Source organism: Loxodonta africana, chromosome 4 (genome assembly GCF_030014295.1).
Source record: "Loxodonta africana isolate mLoxAfr1 chromosome 4, mLoxAfr1.hap2, whole genome shotgun sequence".
Lineage (NCBI taxonomy): Eukaryota > Metazoa > Chordata > Mammalia > Proboscidea > Elephantidae > Loxodonta > Loxodonta africana.
In genome coordinates, this window is record NC_087345.1 from 161,121,115 (window position 1) to 161,144,359 (window position 23,245).

Sequence of the window (23,245 nt, forward strand, 5' to 3'; positions counted from 1 at the left end):
TACACACACACACACACACGTTTTTGTTGTTGGTAGGTACCATAGAGTCACGTCCCACTCATAGTGACCTTACCTACAACAGAACTAAACATTGCCAGGCCCTGGGCCAACCTCACAGTCATTATGTTTGAGTCTATTGTCGCAGCCGCCGTGTCAGTCCATCTCCTTGAGGGCCTTCCTTTTTTTTTGTTGACCCTCTGCTATACCAAACATGATGTCTTTCTCCAGAGACTGATTCCTTCTGATAATATGTCCAAAGTATGTCAGACGACGTCATGCCATCCTTGTTTCTAAGGAGCATTCTGGCGGTACTTCTTCCAAAACAGACTTGTTTGTTTTTTTAGCAGTCCATGGTATATTCAGTGTTCTTTGCCAACACCATAATAAAAATTTTACAAAGGCATTAATTCTTTTTTGGTCTTCCTTCTTCATTGTCCAGCTTTCACATGCGTATAAGGAGACTGAAAACAACATGCCTTAGGTCAGGAGCACCTTAGCCCTTAAAGTGACATCTTTGCTTTTGAATACTTTAAAGATGTCTTTTGCAGCAGATTTGTCCAATATAGTGTGTCGTTTGACTTCTTGACTGCTGTTTCCGTGGGTGTTGGTTGTGAATCCAAGTAAAATGAAATCCTTGACAACTTCAGTCTTTTCTCTGTTTATCATGATGCTGGTTATTGATCCAGTTGTGAAGATTTTTGTTTTCTTTATGTTGAAGTGGAATCCATACTAAAGGCTATAGTCTTTGATCTTTATCAGTAAGTACTTCAAGTCCTCTTCCCTTTCAGCAAGCAAGGTTGTATTATTGGCATATTGAAGGTTGTTAATGAGTCTTCCTCCAATCCTGATGCCTCATTCTTCTGAATATAGTCCAGCTTCTCGGATAATTTGCTCAGCATGCAGATTGAATAAGTATGGTGGAAGAATACAACCCTGACACACACCTTTCCTGACTTTAAACCAAGGAGTATCCCCTTGTTCTGTTTGAAACACTGCCTCTTGATCTATGTACAGGTTCACCATGAGCACAATTAAGTGTTCTGGAATTTCCATTTGTTGCAGTGTTCTCCATAATTTGTTATGATCCACACCGTTGAATGCTTTTGCATAGTCAATAAAACACTGAAGGTTTACCAGTTCTTTTTGGTACAGTGACTCTGTGTATTCCTTCTGTCTTTTGATGCTTCCTGCATTGTTCACTCTTTTGTCCATAGAATCTTTCACTATTGCAACTCCAGGCTTGAATTTTTTCTTCAGTTCTTTCAGCTTGAGAAATGCTGAGTATGTTCTTCCCTTTTGGTTTTCTAACTCCAGGTTTTTGCATATGTCATTATTATATTTGACTTTGTCTTCTCAAGCTGCCTTTTTAAATCTTCCGTTCAGCTCTTTTGATTCATCACTTCTTCCTTTTGTGTTAGCTATTCAGTGTTCAAGAGTAATATTCTGAGTCTATTCTGACATCCATTTTGGTCTTTTTTTCTTTCCTGTCTTTTTAATGACCACTTATTTTCTTCATGTATGATGACCTTGATGTCATTCCACAGCTCATCTGGTCTTCGGTTATGTGTGTTCAATGTGTCAAACCTATTCTTGAGATGATCTCTAAATTCAGGTGGGATATACTCAAGGTCGTACTCTTGCACTTGTGGACTTGTTCTAATTTTCTTCAGCTTCAGCTTGAACTTGCGGATGAGCAATTGATGGTCTTTTCTGCAATCGGCCCCTCGCCTTGTTCTGACTGATGATATCAAACTTTTCATTGTCCTTTCCACAGACGTAGTTGATTTGATTCCTGTATATTCCATCTGGCGAGGTAGTCCTTGTTTATGTTTGTGAAGAAAGATATTTGCAATGAAGAAGTCATTGGTCTTGCAAAACTCTATCATGCGCTCTCCAGCATCACTTCCATCACCAAGGCCATATTTTCCAACTACAGATCTTTCTTTTTTTTTTCCCAACTTTTGCATTCCAATCACCAGTAATCATCAGTGCATCCTGATTGCATGTTCAATCAATTTTAGACTGCAGAAATTGGTAAAAGTCTTCAGTTTCTTCATCTTTTGCCTTAGTAATTGGTGTGTAAATTTGAATAATATTCGCATTAACTAGTTGGTTGGTTTTTTTTTTTTTTTTTAAGTCTTGTAGGCGTATGGATATTATCCTGTCACTGACAGTGTTGTACTTCAGGACAGATCTTGAAACATTGTTTTTGACGATGAATGCAATGCCATTCTGCTTCACTTTATCATTCCCAGCATAGCAGGCCCTATGACTATCTGATTCACACTGGCCAATAGCAGTCCATTTTGGCTCACTGATGCCTAGGTTATGGATGTTTATGCATTCCATTTCATTTTTGATGATGTTCTATTTTCCTAGATTCATTCTTCATACTTTTCACCTTCCTATTATTAATGGGTGTTTGCAACTGCTTCTTCTCAATTTGAGTCGTGCCACATCAGCAAATGAAGGTCCGGAAAGCTTGACTCTATCCAAGTAATTAAAGTCAGCTCTACTTTGAGGAGGTGGCTCTTCCCCAGTCATGTTTGGAGTGCCTTCCAACTTGAGGGGCTCATCTTCTGGTACTATATCGGACAGTGTTCCACTGCTTTTCATATATATTATATATATACACACACACACACACACACACACATATAATTGGTGGAAGCCATTATTTCAGCTACTCTGCCATTGTCATAGCTTGGTTTTTTGGTTTATCAAACATTTCTTACGATTAGAAATTGGTCCTATACCCATTTTTGCCATTTGACACCAACAGAAATACCCCGTACACATACACATACACACATGTGTAGACACAAACAACACAAACACACATCACATACACATGGACTTCCATTTACAATAATATGATTGGTAATTTGGTTATTTTTCTTTTTTCGGAAAAAGTTGCCATTTGGGCACCTTCATTTAAATAAGTTTTATATTTTATAAGTTATAAGTTATACCTCATAACTTGTAAATTTGTTACTAGAATTTTAAAAAATTTCTTACCAACATTATTTCTTATGTAACTGTGATTTTAAAATGTTTGTCTGAGATTTCCAAATTATATAGAGTGATCCATGTTTTAATACTTCCTCGGTTAGTATCTCCACCCTTCCAAATTCTGTCTAGTTCTCCTCCCTCCACCCCCATTATGCGTCCCTCAAAGTAGAATCAGGTTAATAGGGACGATGGCAGAATTGTAATATTAAGGTAGTGTTATGGCCAGGGAGTCCTGATTGCATAGTGATTAAGAGTTTGGCTGCTAACTAAAAGGTTGGCAGCTCGAATCCACCAGCCATTCCTTGGAAACCTTATGGGGCAGTTCCACCCTGTGCTATAGGATCACTATGAGTCCCCCCTCCAAGCCCAAACATTGTCACCAACTGATATAATTCAAGTGTGGAGGACCTATGTTCTGTTAACAATTTAGACAAAAAAAAAAAAAAAAGAGAAGAAAGATCTAGCCAGGAGCAAACCTAGGGGCAGTTGCCTAACTAATCCAGCCTCAGGTAAGCAGGAGATGAGAATGAGAAAGCAAGACTGGACTTCTTGGTACACACAACTTCCACATCCTTCACTGCTTCCCCAGAGTGTGTGAGAAGAGAGGACAGGAAGGTGTCTTACCTGGAACATGATATTTGGATAAAAATTTTTACCCTCCATCACCGCCAGTTGTAAATATGGTTCAAACAGTATTTGGAATTTTAGATTAAAATCATAGAAAGTGGAGGAGAGTAAAAAATAAGTAGGGGTCTTCCTTCTTCCACCCATCCACAGTAATATCTTGGGATATCTGTTTCATATGCCAGAGCATACTGATTTCCCTTTCTTTTTCTAATCCGAACTATATTCCAGAAACTCAACGCCGTCAAGTCAATTTTGACTGGTAGGACAGGGTAGAACTGCCATATAGATTTTCCAAGGCTGTAAATCTTTACGGAAGCGGACTGCCGTATCTTTGTCCCTGGGAGTGGCTGGTAGGTTTGAACCACTGACCTTTTGGTTAGCAGCCAAGCACTATAACCACTGTGCCACCAGGGCTCCTTCAAACTGTAGTCGTTATAGTGTATATATGTTTACTGAAATTTGATTATATGTTCTTTAAAATTTCTTGGTTTTTCTTTTTGTCTAAATAACATTTCTTAAATCATTATTTAAAAAAAAAAAGATGTTAAAACGTCATTTTGCAGTTGACATATTAAAGCAAGGAATGTATCTTTCTAGATAAAGGAACATGACAATTTTAAGTCCTTTCCATGTGGCAAGCAATGAACCAGGCGTGCTGTATTCAGATACTTGCTTTTTTGAGTTTTTGTCCTTTATCTGAAGCTATAGTCATGAAGTTGCAGATCTAGAAGTTTCTGTCTATAAATCTAGGAACCAGTCTGGAGTTGGGTTTTTTTGTTGTTGCTGCTGTTCTTTTTTACTGTCTGTGCAGACTTTTACAACCCCAATTTTGTGATTTTCTTCTCTATCTGCATTATGTAATTTATTGCTGGGCACAAACTTGAAGATGAGTATAGTCGCCAGACAAATGAGAATTAGTGAAACCAAAGTTTATGAAATTCTGATTCACAACTCCTAGAGATATAAAACTGTACTGGGGGAATCAGGCTGGGGTTAGAGTGTGGCTCCAACACTGGTTTTCTTGCATTCTGGCCTCTCTGAACCTCAATTTTGTAATCCGGACAAAAAGAGAAAAATGTCTGCCTTGATTACCCCAGTATTATCTTGAGGATAAGAATGAAACAGACATGAAAGGACATTGAAAACCTCAAAAGAACAATGAGCTTGTAAGGTATTGCTCTTGGAGAGCCCTAATTCTTTACAACAAAAAAACAACAATCCCAAAATAGGTTAATTCCTGAGTATTCTCTAAGTAATTCTCAATTAATTCCTGAGTATTCTATAGGTAGTTGTACCTATCTTTAGCTATATGATTTTTTAATTTTTTTTTCACCAATCTATTGTCAGTGTATTCTTTGCTGAACATAACACATTCTGGCTTAAGAAAAAATATATTATATATCCTTATACGTTGGTGGGAAAGTTGATTCTTTATGTAAAAGAAACCGGCAAAACTACTGCTCTCTCTCTCTGTCAAAATGCAGATAAGGTTCTTGATGCAGCCTGTACGGTCTTTGATGTGGTAATTGTTTTTAATTTTAAGAATTTTTGCATTGTTCTTTGTGGGAATCTTCAGACTGTGAATGTCCACAGAAGCCTTCATTAAATAAAAGAAAAAAAATTATGTCTTTTTGAGGCTTTTTCCCCCCACCCCCAAGAAAATAATTTATTATTTCAACTAGCAATTCCATGGTCTTACATTTATATAATGTTGATGTTGGGCAAGCTAAATTTGGCTGGCTGCCCACAGTGACTTTAGTCAGCTTTTTTTTTTTTTTTCCATATTGTACACTTTTATTTTGTTCTGTGCATCAGAAAATCTGCTGGTAAGTGCTTGTTTTTCTAAATGATTAGCTCAAAAGGCAATTTAATTTGCTATCTTTACTAGGCTGTTATCTAGACCACACATTTTTGCCTGAGCTATCTGTTCATAATGTCTAACAATAGACTGCTTTTATGTAGTTTTATTTTTGGCTGGTTGAATAAACTTGCTGTATTCTATCTTTTGAGTTGCTTCATTTCAAGTAAGTCATACTCAGTCCATCCAGCCATTCTTGTTTGCCTTTGTTCATAGAATTTTTGTCTAGTTTAATAACAGATGGGGATGAATTGTATCTAGATGTGTCTCTCTAGTTTAATTTGGACTTAAGTGCTTACATATATGGAGAAAGAAATGTACTTTTCATGATGCAATATTTTATTCAATAATGTTTATGTTTTTTTCTAAACAAATTCCAAATACTCAGACACCTCCGATAGTTATAAAATATCGATGGAATTTTCTTTAGTGCTTTTTCAAAAGCTGAGGCCATTTTTCAAGCTCCTAATAGACAAACACATATTTTAAGGTGTTAGCAAGTTGTTTAAAAAAAAAAAAAATGACTCAAAAGCATGGGGATTTGGAATCACAAGATCCAAATTCAAGTTATTACAACTATGAGACCTTGGGCAAAGCCCTAAATCTCTGACACTTTGTTTCTATACTAAAAGGTTATTATATTAATAATCTATCCTGCCTACCACACACAGTAGATTCAAATGAGATGTTATACTTTATAGCCTACTTAAGTGCGCTAACAAATCCTACCACTAATTTATTTTGCTTTTATTATTATACTTAAATCACTTCCCAATATGAGATTTTCTATGTCTTGAAGAACATATTATCTGAGGGCCTTTTATGTAAAAGAGAAGCCCTGGTGGTGCAGTGGTTAAGTGTTTGGCTGCTAACCAAAAGGTCAGCGGTTCAGATCCACCAGCTGCTCCTTGAAAACCCTATGGGGCAGTTATATTCTGTCCTATAGGGTCACTATGAGTCAGAACCGACCTGACTGCAGATGGGTTTTTTGTGTGTGTGTGTGTGAAAGAAGAGCCTCCCTTTGTTCCATACCAGAAAACTAACATGAGATTAGAGAAACAGATCTCTTTCTATGCATGGTAGGAAAATAAGCTGGTCCACCTGTTTCAAGGTGGGTGAGTATGTGGAAAGATCTACCTCCTCATATTCAGGACACAGATTAGATTTTCCTTAGGCCCCATCTAGTATGCTGAGTATAGTAAATTCCTTTAACTGATATAATTATATGAACAGATGTGTAGTACTCATCATTTAAGATACCCTTGCTGCCCATCCTGAATCTAGAAACCAAATTTTAGACCTGCAAAGGCTTTTGGAGATCCTTGAAGATAGCAGTCTTACCAAGTTCACAGTGGTCCCTCTTGATGTATATAACAAAGCTTAGTTTACCAAAGCAAGAACATGCCTTCTTAAAAATCTTACCTGACTTCATCATATTTCACTACTTTAAACTTATTTCTCTGGCTTTGATCTTTAGTGGATGCCGTTATTTGTATAAAAGTAGAAGAAGTCGTATGAGATATTCTCATATATCCTCTGTTACCAGTGATGGTTTTAAAATAATTCTGGGTGGATAAATGTCAGTTTTTTAATGTCAGGAGTGAAACAGATACTTAAGATTTTCCTGGAACCTGTTAAAAAGTTTCAGCCTAACCTTTCATAATCATGAATTCTGCTGAAAAGAGACCTCTCAGCCATGTTTGTGATAAAGTAAATAAGCCTGTTTACTCCTGCCTTTGATCCTTGATTCTCTTCTCCAGCCTATTTTTGATTATCTTTTCTTGAGATCTGTCCATGAGAGTCTAAGACTCATAACAGTCTAATTTTAGATAACATAAGTACAAAACTTACCCTCATTTGTAAGTTACTAAATGATAAAGACTTTGCATGACTCTTTTGCAAGGAAAATGTTTTGTAGCATAGAAAAAGTAGCAAAATATAAATGGAACACAATGTTTGATGAATGAATACAACCAAGAGCAAGTAGGCTGAATTCTTGTGCAAAGATCTTCAATTATACGAGATAAAGGACTTTAGGTGTTTGGGGAGATTGGGATTTCCAGGGCAGGTTAGTATTTTAGTGTCTTTAAAAAACGTTTTGTGGAGAGACTGGAAGGGCTGACTTATTAGGGGGAGAGCAAGTGGGAGTACGGAGTAAGGTGTATATAAACTTATATGTGACAGTCTGACTTGATTTGTAAATGTTCAGTTGAAGCTCAATAAAAGTTAATAAAAATAAATAAATAAAGCTGTTGTTCAAAAACAAACAAAAAAAATGTTTTGTATGCCTGTTTATAATATCTTTGTTTTTGTCTGTACTTACCGAATTGTACCGTATCGCTTAGGTAGAGGATGAATATTACCCTAGGCAGAATGGTCAGGTTTCCGTACAGTTTATTTATAAATTGTCTTCCTATCAGAGCTGCCACTGTGCCTGGAATCCCAGCCCTAGAAAGTGTGTGTCCCTTTCTCTTTTTACTCAATGTACTCTGTTAAAATGCTGATAAGACTAGAAGTGGACCCATTTAGCCCCTCTCGATTAATGATATAGTGCCAGAGTTTTGTTTTGTTTTTTTAATTATGTAACAGCTAAAAAAAAAATCAAAACCCGTTGCCTTCGAGTTGATTCCTTATGAATCATAGCAACCTTATAGGACAGAATAGAGCTGCCCCACAGGGTTTCTAAGGCTGTAATCTTTACAGAAGCAGAGCACCACATATTTCTCCCGTGGAGCAGCTGGTGGGTTTGAATTACCAGCCTTTCAGTTAGCAGCCATGCACTTAACTACTGTACCATATTAATACCTAACCAAGAAGAAATGCCAAGCTAAGGCTCAATCCTGATAAATTGGTGAATCTGCATAAAGGATATAAGAGGAGTTATTTGTATTAATTTTGCAACTTTTCTTTAACTTAAAATTATTTCAAAATAAAAAAGTTAAAACAAAAAAAAAAGTCATTTGCTGAGGAGAGTGAAGTTTCAAATATAAACTTGGCCTTAATTTGAATTTTAGCCTGCAATCAAGTTTTAAAGTATTTGGCCACTCCTCCAATGAACTTTGTATACTGAATTCCAAATCTAAATACGTCATTTGCGCGACAGCTTAATACACTGTTTAAAGAGATGGGCTTGGAACCAGACTGCCTGGGTTTGAGTCCCCACTTTGCCACCTACTAGCTATGTGACCTTGGTCATGTTATCTTTCCTTATCTGTGAAATAGGCATGAGAACAGTACCTACCTTCTGAGATTGTCATTAGGATTAGCAAATTGTTCAACAGTTGTATAGTGCTTACAGCAGTGCCTGGCACAGCTTTTTTGTAGATGTCTGTTACTCTGATAACAGCAGTGATAAGGCAAATCTTTAACTTAAAATTGTGATTTGCCGTTGGCAGTAGGGGAAGTAAGAAGTTTACTCCCTGAAGGGAAGATTGTAATCAACTGAGGAGAGAGGACATTTTTCAAACTCTAATGCCTCCAGAAGTTCTGATAAACTCATAGGAACATTTTTTTCCTGGCCCTGGGCTGCTCGAGGATCACTGGACAAGGGAGTAATGAAAGTGTCATATCCTATGTGTACTGGGGCAGCAAAAAGGTTTTGCAAAGCATTGTTTTGAAGATGCTTGGCTAGAGGTATCTCTGTACTTGAGTTCCTTAAATGGAAGATTTCAGGACTGTGTAGGTGCTACCAGGTGAAGTGAGATGATGTTATCCAGAATCAAATCTATTCATCCCGTTAGCCCATTTCACACTTAGCAAAGTTTCGTTACAGCTATGGTTTTCAAGTTACTAAGACTATTTATATGACATAGAGCCTTGCCAGTCAAGGTGGGGCCCATGTGGTAGTATCAGGAGCCCTAGGAGCTTGTTAGAAAAGGAAAGAAAAACTAAACAGTTGCCATGGAGCCGCTTCCTACTCTCGACCACCCGATGTGTGTCATGGTAGAATTGTGCTCCTGTAGGGTTTTCTATGGCTATGATCTTTCAGAAGTAGATTCCCAGCCCTTTCTTCTGAGGCACCTCTGAGTGGACTTGAACCCCCACCTTCCAGTTAGTAGCCGAGCACTTAACCATTTCCGCCACCCTGGAGCTGTTCAGGAGCTTGTTAGAAAGGCAGCAATTCAGGCCCCACTCCAGGTGTACTGAATAAGAATCTTCATTTTCACCTGAACCCAAAATGACTCATAGACATGTTCCAGTTTGAGAAGCCTGGCGGAGCCCACTGCTTTGTTGCTAAAGCATTTTAAAAATCCAGAGATGGCTTCTGATTCCCCTCCTCCCTTCTCCTACCCCCAGAACAAAAAGCCCAAACCCATTGTCGTAGAGTTGATTCCGACTCATAGAGATCCTGTAGGACAGAGTAGAACTGCCCCATAGGGTTTCTAAGGAGTGGCTGGTGGATTCAAACTGCTGACCTTCTGATGAGCAGCCAAACTCTTAAGCACTCTGCTGCCAGGGCTCCACCTATCCCCAAGTGGTCCACTATAGAATCCTGTTACACTTTCTCCTTGCCCTTGAAAACAGTCTGAGTCTTTGCCCTCTGCCTGAATTGTAAACTTGTGCATAACCAATTTGAATGATTCTTAGAATTCACAAGTATAGGCATAGCTACTGTACGCCCAGGGTTTGCTGGGAGGCAGGCAATGTGAAATGTCAAAAAATACGGCCATAGTTCACATAATCTGAAATCCATATAAGTGAGCATCAGGTAACTGCTAATGTTTATATTTTGTTTTCCAGCTTATGGATATTCTTGTGAAGAGTGCCATTCAATATGCAGGGCTAATGAAGTTCTCAGTTCTGTTATGAAAAAAATACTGGAAAAAAAAATTTCTAATCAGGAAATCAATTCAATTGATGGCATGTATTTCTGAAAGGAGTACCCAGTCCCCTGTCCAACATTTGCATATTGATTTTCCCCTTTTCCTGAACATTTTGATCTTTTAATTAGGTTCCCGGTGTTTTCAGTTACTAAATGAACAGCCTGTGTCCTGCTGGACTCCCCTCAGAGTGTGAGAGTTGGTTAAAATTTCATTTTTAAAAACTGCTGTACTGTAAAAAGCAGTATGACTTACCCTGCCCACTGCTGCTGTTTGATTTCTGGAATAGACTCGGCTCATTAGGGCCTAGAGGCAGGATCTCACTTTGGGGGATATCAAAAGAGGTTTGCATTGCTGTGATCCACACTTACATGCCTTTCCATATTCCATTTTCTCTCCTTGTTGTGGAGACTTGACTGTCAGTTTTTATCCTTCTATTACTTTTTCACAGATTTGTGCATACACATGGGTGTATCTATGCATAATTTTATCATTCCATTCCGTTTCATTTTACTTTTATAAGTGAAGTTATTTCACCCAAGTAGGTATATAAACCATTGAAATGTACGTTCCACTGAAAATTCTGAAAAAGAAAGTAAATGTTCTGTTAGTCTAGAAAATAGACCCAGTGACAGTTCCTCAGTCTTTGTATTTCATGAACTTGACACTTCTGAAGAGTCTTGCCCAGTTATTTTGTAGACTGTCCCTGATTTTGAGTTAGCCTTCTGTTTTTCTTCATGATTAAATACAGGTCTCTGTTCCTGCCAGGGGTAGCATGGAAATGAAATATTATCCTGTGTGCGTCATATCAGGCAGGGCGTAATGTCCGCATGTCTCATTGCTGATGGTCACTGTCATCACATGATAAAGTGATGTCTGCTAGGTTTTGTTTCTCCACTGTAAAGTTACTGTTTTTCCTCATGTTAATTAACAAACCTCTTTTCAGGGGATGCTTTGAGACTACACAAATATTATATTTCTCGTCGCAACTGCACCTACTTTTTTTTCCATGCGTGGCTTCTGAATCTCACAGTTTCTACTTCCTGTGGAATGGGGATAATAAGAACCTGTTATGGGGGGTTGGTATAATATCCCATTTGCTAATCCACATAAAGGGGCTCTGGTGTTACAGTGTTTAAGCTCTCGGTTGCTAAGTGAAAGGTCTGAGGTTCGAACCCACTGGCTGCTCTGCTGGAGAAAAGACCTGGTGATCTGCTCCCATAAAGATCAAAGCCTTGAAAACCCTGTGGAGCAGCTCTACTCTGTCACAGCGGGTTGCTGTGAGTCGGAATTGACTCGAAGACACACACGAGGATAACAACAATCCTTGTAAAGGAGACTCTAGGTGGTGCAAACAATAAAGTGCTCAGCTACTAACCAAAAGGTCGGTGGTTCAGGTTCACTCAGAGGTGCCTCAGAAGAAAGGCCTGGGGATCTCCTGAAAAATCAGCCATTGAAAACCCTATGGAGCATAGTTCTACTCTGACACACGTGAGGTCTCCATGAGTCTAAATCAGCTCAACAACAATCAGTTTGGTTTTTGATTAATCTACATAAAGAGTTATGATGGTGCCTAAGACAACATATGGCAGCTATGATTATGGTTGTTACTATTAGTATGAAAAATAAATTTTATGAGGACTAAAGTACAGGGCAGGAAACCTGGTCATGGGGGAGAGATGAAGGGTGGGAAAACCCCTAACAATGAGGCTTGGGGGTGCAAAGCACCCATGGTACCAAAGGCAAAACAGACATTAGACTTGTGTTTATTTCCTAAACACATAATTATTAATTATTATCAACGATTAATGATATTAATTTAGTTAATATTATTGATGCAGATAGCATCGGTAATCAACAGCAAACTTTGCCCTGGGCATCCTGAAAGCTTGTAATTATGAACTGCTAGGGGGATAGCCAGGCCAGTCGCTTCATAGCCCCTACTTAACATTCTTGACCTCCGCCCATGAGCATGCTTAGCTTGAGGTAATCTGAGTGAATTATTTTTTTTAGTTGCTTGTGGTTGGTCTCAGTATTTCCAGGTTTAATAATCTATATAGCTTGCACCATATTTTACACAAATAATGTGCATCTTCTACGTTTGTTTGCCAGCTGCTCCCATGTTAAAAAAAAATTGGCATAGTAGCACATATGAAAATACCTTTTGAAGGGAGGGAGCAGTTGGCAAGCAAACGTAGGAGACATGCATTATTTGCTTAAAAACACAGTAAGTACCTTTTTACTCTATAAAGTAAGCTATACCTACAGAGTGCATCTGAATGGGGAAAAACATGAGTTTAGAATCACTTTACTTTGTAACTTTGAAATTTGAGGCTAATTTCCTCAGATTTAAAATGGGAATAATAATTTCTATCACAAGGACTACGATAAGATTAAATTAAATACTACAGACAAAATACCTAGTATAATATCAAACCCATTGCCATTAAGTTGATTCCAACTCATAGTGACCCTATTGGATAGAGTAAAACTGTCCCATAGAGTTGCCAAGGAGCGCCTGGTGGATTTGAATTTCCGACCTTTTAGTTAGCAGCCATAGCACTTAACCACTACACCACCAGGGTTTCCAGTATAAAATCAGATACATTAAATAAAATTCCATTCTCTGAAGCCTTATAAATACAGTAGTTAAGATTATCTTAAAGACAGAAATAAGGGCATCATAGCATAGACTTGAACAGTCCAGCAATCGTGAGGTTAACGCAGGACCCAGCAACGTTTCTTTCTGTAGTACATAAAGTCGCGATGATTCGGAGTCAGCTTGACAGCTAGCTTTGGTTAGAAGCATAATGTCTAAATATAATATACATGCCATCAGAAAAGCAATTTGCCAGCATTGACTTAATCCTTTTTTTTTTTTTAGTATTGTGATGATGTATTTATGTATTAGAAACAAAATATATCAGATTCTTTCCAGGTACTTATTAGGAATCAGATTGGAAGCTATTTTTGTTTAGGAAGGTATCCCAGGCATCTTGAGGTACATAATAGCGTATTAACCATTATTTACTTTGTGGTTACAAAGGTCCAAATATTATACAGTTATATAATCCTTAAAAAAAAAAAAAAAGCCAAACTCATTGCCATCAATTCGATTCTGACTCATAGCAACCCTGTAAGACAGAGTGGAACTGCCCCATAGGGTTTCCAGGGAGTAGCTAGTGGATTTGAACTGCCGACCTTTTGGTTAGCAGCTGTAGCTCTTAACCACTTCGCTCCATAATCGTTACAACAACCCTTTAAAGTAGTGTCTTAACTTTACAAATGAGGACACTGTGGCTTAACAAGGTGGAATGATTTATGAAATCACACAGTACCAAGTGCCAGATCTGGGGTTTGATTTCAGGCGTCTGACTCCAAAACCATGATGGATCATTCAAAAATTAAGACAGTACATTGAAAATTTTAAAATAAAGCTTCATCTTGTCCCATTGAAAGAAGGTTATTAAATGCTCGTTTTATGGTTAGTAAAGAAGACTGCAGTAATCTAGTCTAGGCATTTAGGAGTAAATAAATTTTATGTGGACCTTATTCAGTTTCAAAAAAATCAGTCAGATGAAAGCCAGTATAACTGGTAATATCCATGAGTTGTTGTTGTGTGCCATTGAGTCGATGCCAACTCATAGCGATCCTATAGGTTGGAGTAGAACTACCCTGTAGGGTTTCCAAGGAGCTGCTGCTGAATTTGAACTGCTGACCTTTGAACTGCCGACCTTTGGTTAGCAGCCTGAACTCCTAACCACTTCGCCACTGGGGATCCAATATCCATGTAAATAAAGCAAAATATAGTTTTCTTAAATTTTACAATTCCCTTCATGAACTCATGAGAGAAGCAATTATTAAAAGTTTAGTTAATACCAATTTTCTTCCTGAAAGGTGCTTTGAGCAGGATTGTGCCTTATAGAGATGAAATAAAGAGACCTGCCCCGAAAAAAAAAAAAAAAAAAAAACCTAGAAAAGTATAACATTATTACTGTAAACAACAAACTGTTTCAAAACAAAAAACAATTTTTATTAATGCCATTTAAAAAATGGCTTTGAAGGTTATAAATGTGCCCACTCAAATTCTTGATTCTTGTTAAGAGGTTTCTGTCTTCAAGGTTTTACAGACATTGACTAAATTGCCCCAAACCAATATTTATACATCTCTGTCAACTCTGGTGGCGTAGTGGTTAAGTGCTATGGCTGCTAACCAAAACGTCAGCAGTTCGAATCCACCAGGCGCTCCTTGGAAACCCTATGGGGCAGTTCTACTCTGTTCTATAGGGTCGCTATGAGTCGGAATCGACTCAATGGCAATGGAATGGTTTTATCAACTCTTTGGAGCCCTGGCGGCACAGTGGTTAGGAGCTTAGCTGCTAACCGAAAGGTCAGCAGTTTGAATCCACCAGCTGATCCTCGGAAACCCTATAGGGCAGTTTTACTCTGGCCTATAGGGTTGCTGTGAGTTGAAATTGACTCAATGGCGATGAGTTTTTTTGTTTGTTTTTTATGGGGTTGCTATGAGTCAGAATCATAGTGGTGACTCTGGCAATAGGTTTTTTTACCAACTCCTTTTTTTTTTTTTTCCAGAGGCCCTGGGTGGCGCAAATAGTAAAGTGCTAGGCTCCTAACCAAAAGATTTATGGTTCGAACCCACCCAGTAGTAGCCTCAGAAAAAAGGCCTGACAATCTGCTTCCAAAAGGTCACAGTCTGGAAAATCCTATGGCGCACAATTGCACTCTGCAGCACGTGGGATCGCCATGAGTTGCAATTGACTCAACAGCACCTGGTTTGGTTTGGTTTACCAGCTCTTCACAGAGTGTTTCATAAATTTACCACCACCATATTAAGAAGTAAAACTTCCTTTGCTTGTCTCAAAATTACTGTTTCCTCTCCTTTCAAATGATTACTCCCTTATCCTGCAGTGTAAGGAAGTAGTTTGCAGATTCAGTTGATTTTATGTCACTCACAGTTTTTAAAAGTTAACTTCTGAATCTTTATTTTTTTGCTTTGCCCAGACTCGTAATCAGTTTATTATGTTTTCACATGACAATTTTTCTGGACTTTTTTTCTTTTACATCAAATATGCCTTAGGAATAAGATTCAATATAGCACAATAGTCAAGGTATAGTAATTGCACCATAGCTTCAATATTACGTTTCTTTGTGTTTACAATGCCTCTTTGTGATAATGCCCAGGGTTGTGGTAGTCTTTTTGGTGGCAGAGTCCTTTGTTTCATGTACAATTTTAGGTCATTTTTGTTTATTTTTATCCTTTATACAGGTATATGTTGTATGACTAATTATTTGCCCAGCAAGTCTTCTCACACCTAACCAAACTAATTCTTTTTCCTGTGTTCACCGTCGCAGCAGGTGGCATTGTGGTCCACTGGTCATCCAGCTAGGAACCTGTGCTTTGTTCTAGGCTCTTCTCACTTAAACTCCCAACTTTTATATCCACTTAGTCACTAAGTTCTGCCAGTGTTCCCTTCTGTACGTATTTTAGACTCATCTTTGCTACCCTATGCCTTAATGCCTTATCTGGCGAACTTCTGGAAGTTCGTTTTAAAGAGTCAGTATTAGTCGCCCTCCTTTTTTTCTGAGTTAGATGTCCCTCCTTGGTGCTTACTGTGCCACCGTAGGGCCCCATTGTGTATCCTCCTTGATGCTTTCCCCACCAGACTCAGCTCCTTAAAACAATGCACTTGAATTTATTATTTTTTTCTGCAGCTCCTGGTTTAGTTCGTGGACTATGTAAGGTGCAGAATGGATAATTGTTGACTAATTAACTGGATGCGCTAATGAAAAAATAAAACTTTCGCTTACCCTGATGCCTGCTTTGTATGCCATACTAGGTCAAAACAATGATCCAATTATCCAGGGATAATTATATTGAGTATATCATCATTTGACCTCAAAGAATCACTTCATGAGTTCTGTTGCTTAATTGTTTTTGTTTTATATTTATTTGTGTGTGTTAAGGAAGGATAATAATTTTCAAAACTTTGCCTTTAAGTGTGACTTTTCTTATTTTGTTTTTAATCTCTCAGTAATTAAGAACATTGCCTTTGTTGTCGATCAAATATGAATTCAAATTCTAGTTTCTTTCTTGGGCCATTTTTAACCACTCTGATCCCAAGTTAGTTTAACTTTGAAGCAGTGATAATATTAACCTTGTAGGGTTGTTTTATGTGTATGTGTGTGTGGAAATGCAAATATAGAAGTGTGTTTATGTGTATGTGTAAAGAGAGTGCTGTGGGAGTCTATAGCAGTATATAGACCTAATATGAACCAAGTCAAAGGAGGACTCTCTGAAGATAAGATATTTAGCAGTTCCTGTTGATACTTTGCCCCGTCCCTTCTCCCTGCCTCTGTTCACCTGAAAATGTGGGAAGCACTTTCTACCATACTGACAACATCCCAACTTAGGTGCTGTTTGTCTTCTCTGTCTGAAGGTGCAAGCCAGGACATTTTGGCAGGGAAGGGGAATTAAATTGAAGATTAACTCCTCCTCTATCAATAGAGGATGGAAGTTGATGGATAAATGCCCCAACCTTCTGACCTCCAGAGAAATAAATACTCAGGAATGTTTTTCCTATATTTTTTCTTAAGAGGGTGTCCACAGGGACTGAGACCCAACTGCCCGTAGTAACATACCCTGTAACATAGGTGTTGCTATTTTTTCTCTTTTCCATATTTCACTTTGCCTACTTCCTTTAGCAGGGATCATCTGGGATCCTGAGAGCATCTTCCAAACAATTTGCCACTAAGCCATTGTATCAGAGTTTGTTCTTGTGGTGACCCAAACTGAATTTTGAAATGCTTAACTAAGGCTTAAAGTTTGAAGAATGTGGAAGAAATGACTGACCAAGGTTTAGAGACTACTCTTATCAGAAGAGATGTCATGTAGAAGTATTGGAGCCAAGAATTAAGAGTGGTAGGTTCAGGTAACTAGAAGATGTCCTATAGGCTGGTTGGAGCAGCCTTAGAACTCACGTCATTTGAACTATTTTGGCATTAATTCCAGGGACAATGGGATTCTATTGAATGATTTGAAGTGGATGAGTGATAGGCTAAGTAGTACAGAGAATGAATTTGAGGGAATAAGACTAGAGCCAGGATACTTATTAAAAAATTACTGCAATAATAGTGACCTACACTTGGAGATGTGCAGCCAGCACCTGTCTGTCAGTAGAGGTTGTGTGTTGCCGTGATGTTGAAGAGGTTTCAGGGAAGCTTCTGGACTAAGAGGGACTAGGAAGAAAGGCCTGGTGATGTACTTCTGGAAATCAGCCAGTGAAAATGCTATGGATGACAATAGTCTTATCTGCAACTGATCACGGGGATGGTGAAGGACCAGGGAGTGTTTCATTCGATTGTGCGTGGGCTCACCGTGAATCAGCAGCCAATTGATGGCAGCTAACAGCAACAATGCTTGGGGAAGGGTGCCAGTAGTGACTGGGAAAAATAGATGGATTTTGCAATTATTTAGAAGATAGCATCTTCCTAAATTGTCATTGGCATTCCTTATCCATGTGGGCAATTAAACAAGGAAGCATTTTGATCGTTGATATGCTCTTGAGGATGATACCTTAGCAAATTTTTTTTAAGAACCTATTTGCATCTTAAGACAAACAAACAAACATATGTATGTACTCATGTACCTCAGTCTAATTCGAAAAATATTTGTGGTAGCTGAGGAACTCATGTCGTATCCGTCCACGTCATCCTTGATGGTAATGAATAGAATGTATTAGTGATATATGTTTAAACCAAACTCATATTCTGAGCGTGAGTATGCCTGAAGTTGTAAACTTTATGAATTTGCTTATGAACATGGAAATAATTTTGAATGAAAGAAGACAATATATTACAGCAGGTACCTTCGTAAAATTATTTCTGTCATTTTCTTTGAGGTGCATGATTTTGCTTTCACTTCAGGGTTTTTAGTGACCACGCATTTTAGTTAGTTCAGTGAAAATGGGTTTTCTTATTCCATTAAAATTAGCCAGCACAAAATAAAAATGATGATAAATCCTTTCTGAAGATGTAGCTGTCATTAAAAAAGAAAGAAAACCTAATTGAAAGTCACTGTAAATGTAGAATGATTAATTTCATGCCAAATAAATCATTGGAAATCTCTGATGGGATTAGAAGAGCAATCCTTTGCAGAATTGGAAAGAGCTAAATTCAACCTGGATATACTTCTCTATTTTTAAAATATATATTGGGAGAAATAAAATATAAAAATTATTGAATTTTTATATAATAGCCTTTTTTTTTTTTTTAAATTTTTATTAAGCTTCAAGTGAACATTTACCATTCCAATCAGTCTGTCACATGTAGGTTTACATACATCTTACTCCCTTCTCCCACTTGCTCTCCCCCTATTGAGTCAGCCCTTACAGTCTCTCGTTTCGTGCCAATTTTACCTTCTTCCCTCTCTCTCTATCTTCCCATCCCCCCTCCAGTCAAGAGTTGCCAACACACTCTCCCGTGTCCACCTGATTTAATTAGCTCACTCTTCATCAGTATCTCTCTCCCCCCCACTGACCAGTCCTTTTCATGCCTGATGATTTGTCTTCGGGGATGGTTCCTGTCCTGTGCCATCAGAAGTTCTGGGGAGCGTTGTCTCTGGGATTCCTCTAGTCGCAATCATACCATTAGGTGTGGTCTTTTAATGAGAATTTGGGGTCTGCATCCCATTGGTCTCCTGCTCCCTCAGGAGTTGTCTGTTGTGTTCCCTGACAGGGCAGACATCGATTGTGGCCGGGCACCAACTAGTTCTTCTGGTCTCAGGATATTGTAGGTCTCTGGTTCATGTGGCCCTTTCTGTCTCTTGGGTTCTTAGTTGTCGTGTGACCTTGGTGTTCTTCCTTTGCCTTTGCTCCCGGTGGGTTGAGACCAATTAATGTATTTTAGATGGCTGCTTGTTGGCATTTAGGACCCCAGGTGCCACAATTCAAAGTGGGATGCAGAGTGTTTTCATAATAGAATTGTTTTGCCCATTGATTTAGAAGTCCTCTCAAACCAAGTTCCCCAGACCCCAGCCCCTGCTTCGCTATCCTTTGAAGCTTTCATTTTATCTCGGAAACCTCTTTACTTTTAATCCTGTCCAATTAGGCTGACCTTCCTAGTTTTGAGTGTTGTCTTTCCCTTCACCCAAAGCAGTTCCCATCTACAGATTGATCAATAAAAAGCCCTCTCCCTCCCTCCCTTCCTCCCTCCCCCCTTTGTAACCACAAAAGTATGTGTTCTTTTCCGTTTTTTCTATTTCTCAAGATCTTATAATAGTGGTCTTATACAATATTTGTCCTTTTGCAACTGACTCATTTCGCTCAGCATAATGCCTTCCAGATTCCTCCATGTTATGAAATGTTTCAGAGATTCGTCACTGTTCTTTATCGATGCGTAGTATTCCATTGTGTGAATATACCACAATTTATTTAACCATTTGTCCGTTGATGGACATCTTGGTTGCTTCCAGCTTTTTGCTATTGTAAACAGAGCTGCAATAAACATGGGTGTGCATATATCTGTTTGTGTGAAGGGTCTTGTATTTTTAGGGTATATTCCGAGGAGTGGGATTTCTGGGTTGTATGGTAGTTCTATTTCTAACTGTTTAAGATAACGCCAGATGAATTTCCAAAGTGGTTGTACCATTTTACAATCCCACCAGCAGTGTATGAGAGTTCCAGTCTCTCCGCAGCCTCTCCAACATTTATTATTTTGTGTTTTTTGAATTAATGCCAGTCTAGTTGGTGTCAGATGGAATCTCATCGTAGTTTTAATTTGCATTTCTCTAATGACTATAATAGCCTTTTATTGTAGGTATGTTGTACATGCTATTAAACTCTAAACTAGCTAATTACTTTCTCTCTGGATCTTTTTATTTAATTCAGTTAACCAATTTGTTGTAACTCACTTTTTTCTTATTTCTTGCTTAATAATTTATCTGGTTCATCTCATTTCAAACATACATAAAGGCTAGGGTTTTTTGTTTTGCTTTGTTATGTGTTGTTTTTGCTATTTTTTAGAACTGTATGTGTGTGTGTGCATATTCACTCTATAATCCATGCATATATATAGAGAGAGAGAGAGACACTCACAAGCATATATATAAGGACCCCTGGTGGTACAATTGCTGAGCACTCAGCTGCTAATTGAAAGGTTGACAGTTCATACTCAGCAGAGGCTCTGTGGGAGAAAAGACCCTGGTGATCTGCTCCTGTAAAGATGACAGCCTAGGAAACCTTATGTGGCAGTTCTGCTCAGTCGTATAGAGTCGTTATGCATCAGCATCAACTGAACGGCAAACACCAGGACTTCGAATACCTTGTAACTGGTTCAGTCACGGCCAACGAAGCGAAACAGTAAAAGACTCTAATTTTTATAATTTGGGTGATCCAGAGTGATAACCAGAACGGGAAAAACTATGGTTCAAGTCCCTGGGATGGAGGACTTGGACGAGGCGTAGTGAGCCCTTTCAGGAGTCTGATGTATGAATTGAATTATTTGCAGGACTGTGGAGAGTGACACACATTCAAAGCTGCACAGCTGGTAGCCTCTGTGAGCAGGGCACCGCTGTTTCTGACTCTGCTCAAAATCCAGTGGGCAAGAGGTTTTGGTTGCTATGCAACATGTGTGCTGCCTTTGTTTTCTACAAGGAAGATTAGGTTTCCAGCAGGGCTTCGACCCCTAATTTTTCCTGTTTTGGTTATCATTCTGGTTCACCCAAATTTTAAAAATACGAATTTGTTTTGGTTTCACTTCCTTGGCCATGACTGAACCTGGAAGAATGGGTTTGAAGCTCTGCAAACAACATACATACATACGTGTGTACATACATATGTAGGTATGTATACAGACAATATAAACACATACATATTAGATAACATATATATCTATATGTGTGTGGCTGTTAGGTGCCATCGAGTTGGTTCCAACTTGTATCGACCCTAGGTACAACAGAACGAAACAATGCCCGGTCCTGTGCCATCCTCACAATCATTGTTATGCTTGAGCCTATTTTTGCAACCACTGTGTCAGTTCATCTCGTTAAGGGTCTTCCTTTTTGTCGCTGACCATCCACTTTACCAAGCATGATGTCCTATATGTGTGTGTATACACACACACACACACACAGTGCTAAAGCTTCAGTCCTCCTTTTAGGAAAGGGGGGGTTATTAGCTTTCCCTCATTTCTAAGTCTCTCTAGTTTTTCCATATGCAAAGGAAAATTAGCTATTTAGTAACTACCATTTTTAATCCTTAAACTATGCTTTTAAAGTGGACATAATCAACTAAATCCGAGAGCCCACTGCATCTACAAAATAAAAATATCTGTAGGTCTAGATCTATAGATGCAAGAGATCTTGTTCCATGAAACTGCCTTTCATTATGGGGTATGGAGAGGATAAATGGAATATATAAACTGTCATAGTGTAAAATAAAGACTGTTTTATTTTTATTCAGTGAGACTTGACCTACTCTACTGTTGTGGAGAAGACAAGTCAAACTAAAAGGAACCCCAAAATAAACTGCTTATGTGAACTCAACTGATTGTGCCATGAACAACTAAAATGCAGTGGGGATGTTAGAGAGAGGAGCTTGATTTATAGTTGAAACTTTCGGGTACTCTTGGAACCTAGGAGCAGAACCTACCAGGCCCAACTTTATTCTTTTCACATACTTCAAAGATTTAATTCCCAGAAAAAAAATTTTTTATTACCATCGAAGATTCATGTTTAAAAAGTCAATTGCAATAATACTGGCAAAAAGCAGAAGCATTTTTTTTTTTTAAGTGAAAAGGTCTTCATTTCACATTTCCTATTCTACATTATTGATTTTTCTCTTCTGGTGTGGTTTCTTGCAGAGAGTGAATCTGTCCTTCGATTTTCCATTTTATGGCCATTCCCTACGTGAAATCACTGTGGCAACCGGGGGTAAGTGGTATTCTACCCATTCACCTTAAGTAATCTGCAGTTTTACTATAGTTATTATTTTTAATTTACTCCATATTTCAAGACGAACATTTATCGGGAAAACCATTGTCTGCTACCACAACATCATGGGTATAAATAAAGCCTAAGGAAGAGTATAGCTATTGAGAAAGGTTTTTGGCAGAAAAAAAAATTTAGTTATAATAATTTTCAACTTAGATTCACTTGGCTTTTCTCCCAAGTTCTAATTCATTTTTTTAATAATATACTAAGACTGCACAACTGGCTGAAATTGAAATAGAGCGAGAAAGGAATATGCTTAGGAAAGCTGTTGATATATTTGTATTTTGTTTCAATATGATAGATAGATATAGATAACCATAAACGTACATGTGTGCTGTTTTTAGTTATTTGTTTTTAATAATTAAATGCACCCCATGTCAGCTGCCAACTCTTTTGAGAGTCTTAAAAATAAACACTGAAATCGAGTTTGAGTTTTTATAATTATTTTTTTCTCTACAAAGTTGGAGCCTAGTTTAAAGATTACCAATATCGTAGCAAAGTAGTCATTCTTTGTAGAATATCCCAGAAGTAAAAAACATTTTAATCCATCAGTACTACTGGCAGAGATAAGCAAAATGCCAAAGAATATCCTTATAGGCCTAAGGCATAGGGGTGAAGAAAGTAGGAAAATGGCAGAAAAACATGAAAAAGACAGGAAAAAAAAAAACCAAACTTTAAAAAACCAAGAGGTGTGATGAAAAGACCAAAAGTGCCTATGCCTAAAGCACCACAGACCAGAGTCTCTTTCCCTCCAAGGCTCATATTTTTGGTCTTCTAGATGGTATGAAAATTATGTTTATTACTCTTGCTGTCTTTTAATATAAAATTTATGTGTAAGGTTTAGAAAAAGATTTGCAATCAGAAATATCAATAATCAAATAAAGGTTTAATTGAGCACCTACTCCAGACAATGATAGAGAA

At 38.1% G+C, this 23,245-nt stretch overlaps 1 protein-coding gene across 1 annotated transcript in view; it reads left to right on the plus strand.

Moving 5' to 3' along the window:
- PLXDC2 (plexin domain containing 2) overlaps positions 1–23,245 on the plus strand; it is a 540,324-nt gene that overhangs the window by 257,952 nt on the left and 259,127 nt on the right. Inside the window, exon 4 of the mRNA XM_064284902.1 lies at positions 22,195–22,264. Within this exon, the coding sequence (XP_064140972.1) occupies positions 22,195–22,264 (70 nt within the window). The remainder of the gene's footprint in view (positions 1–22,194; positions 22,265–23,245) is intronic.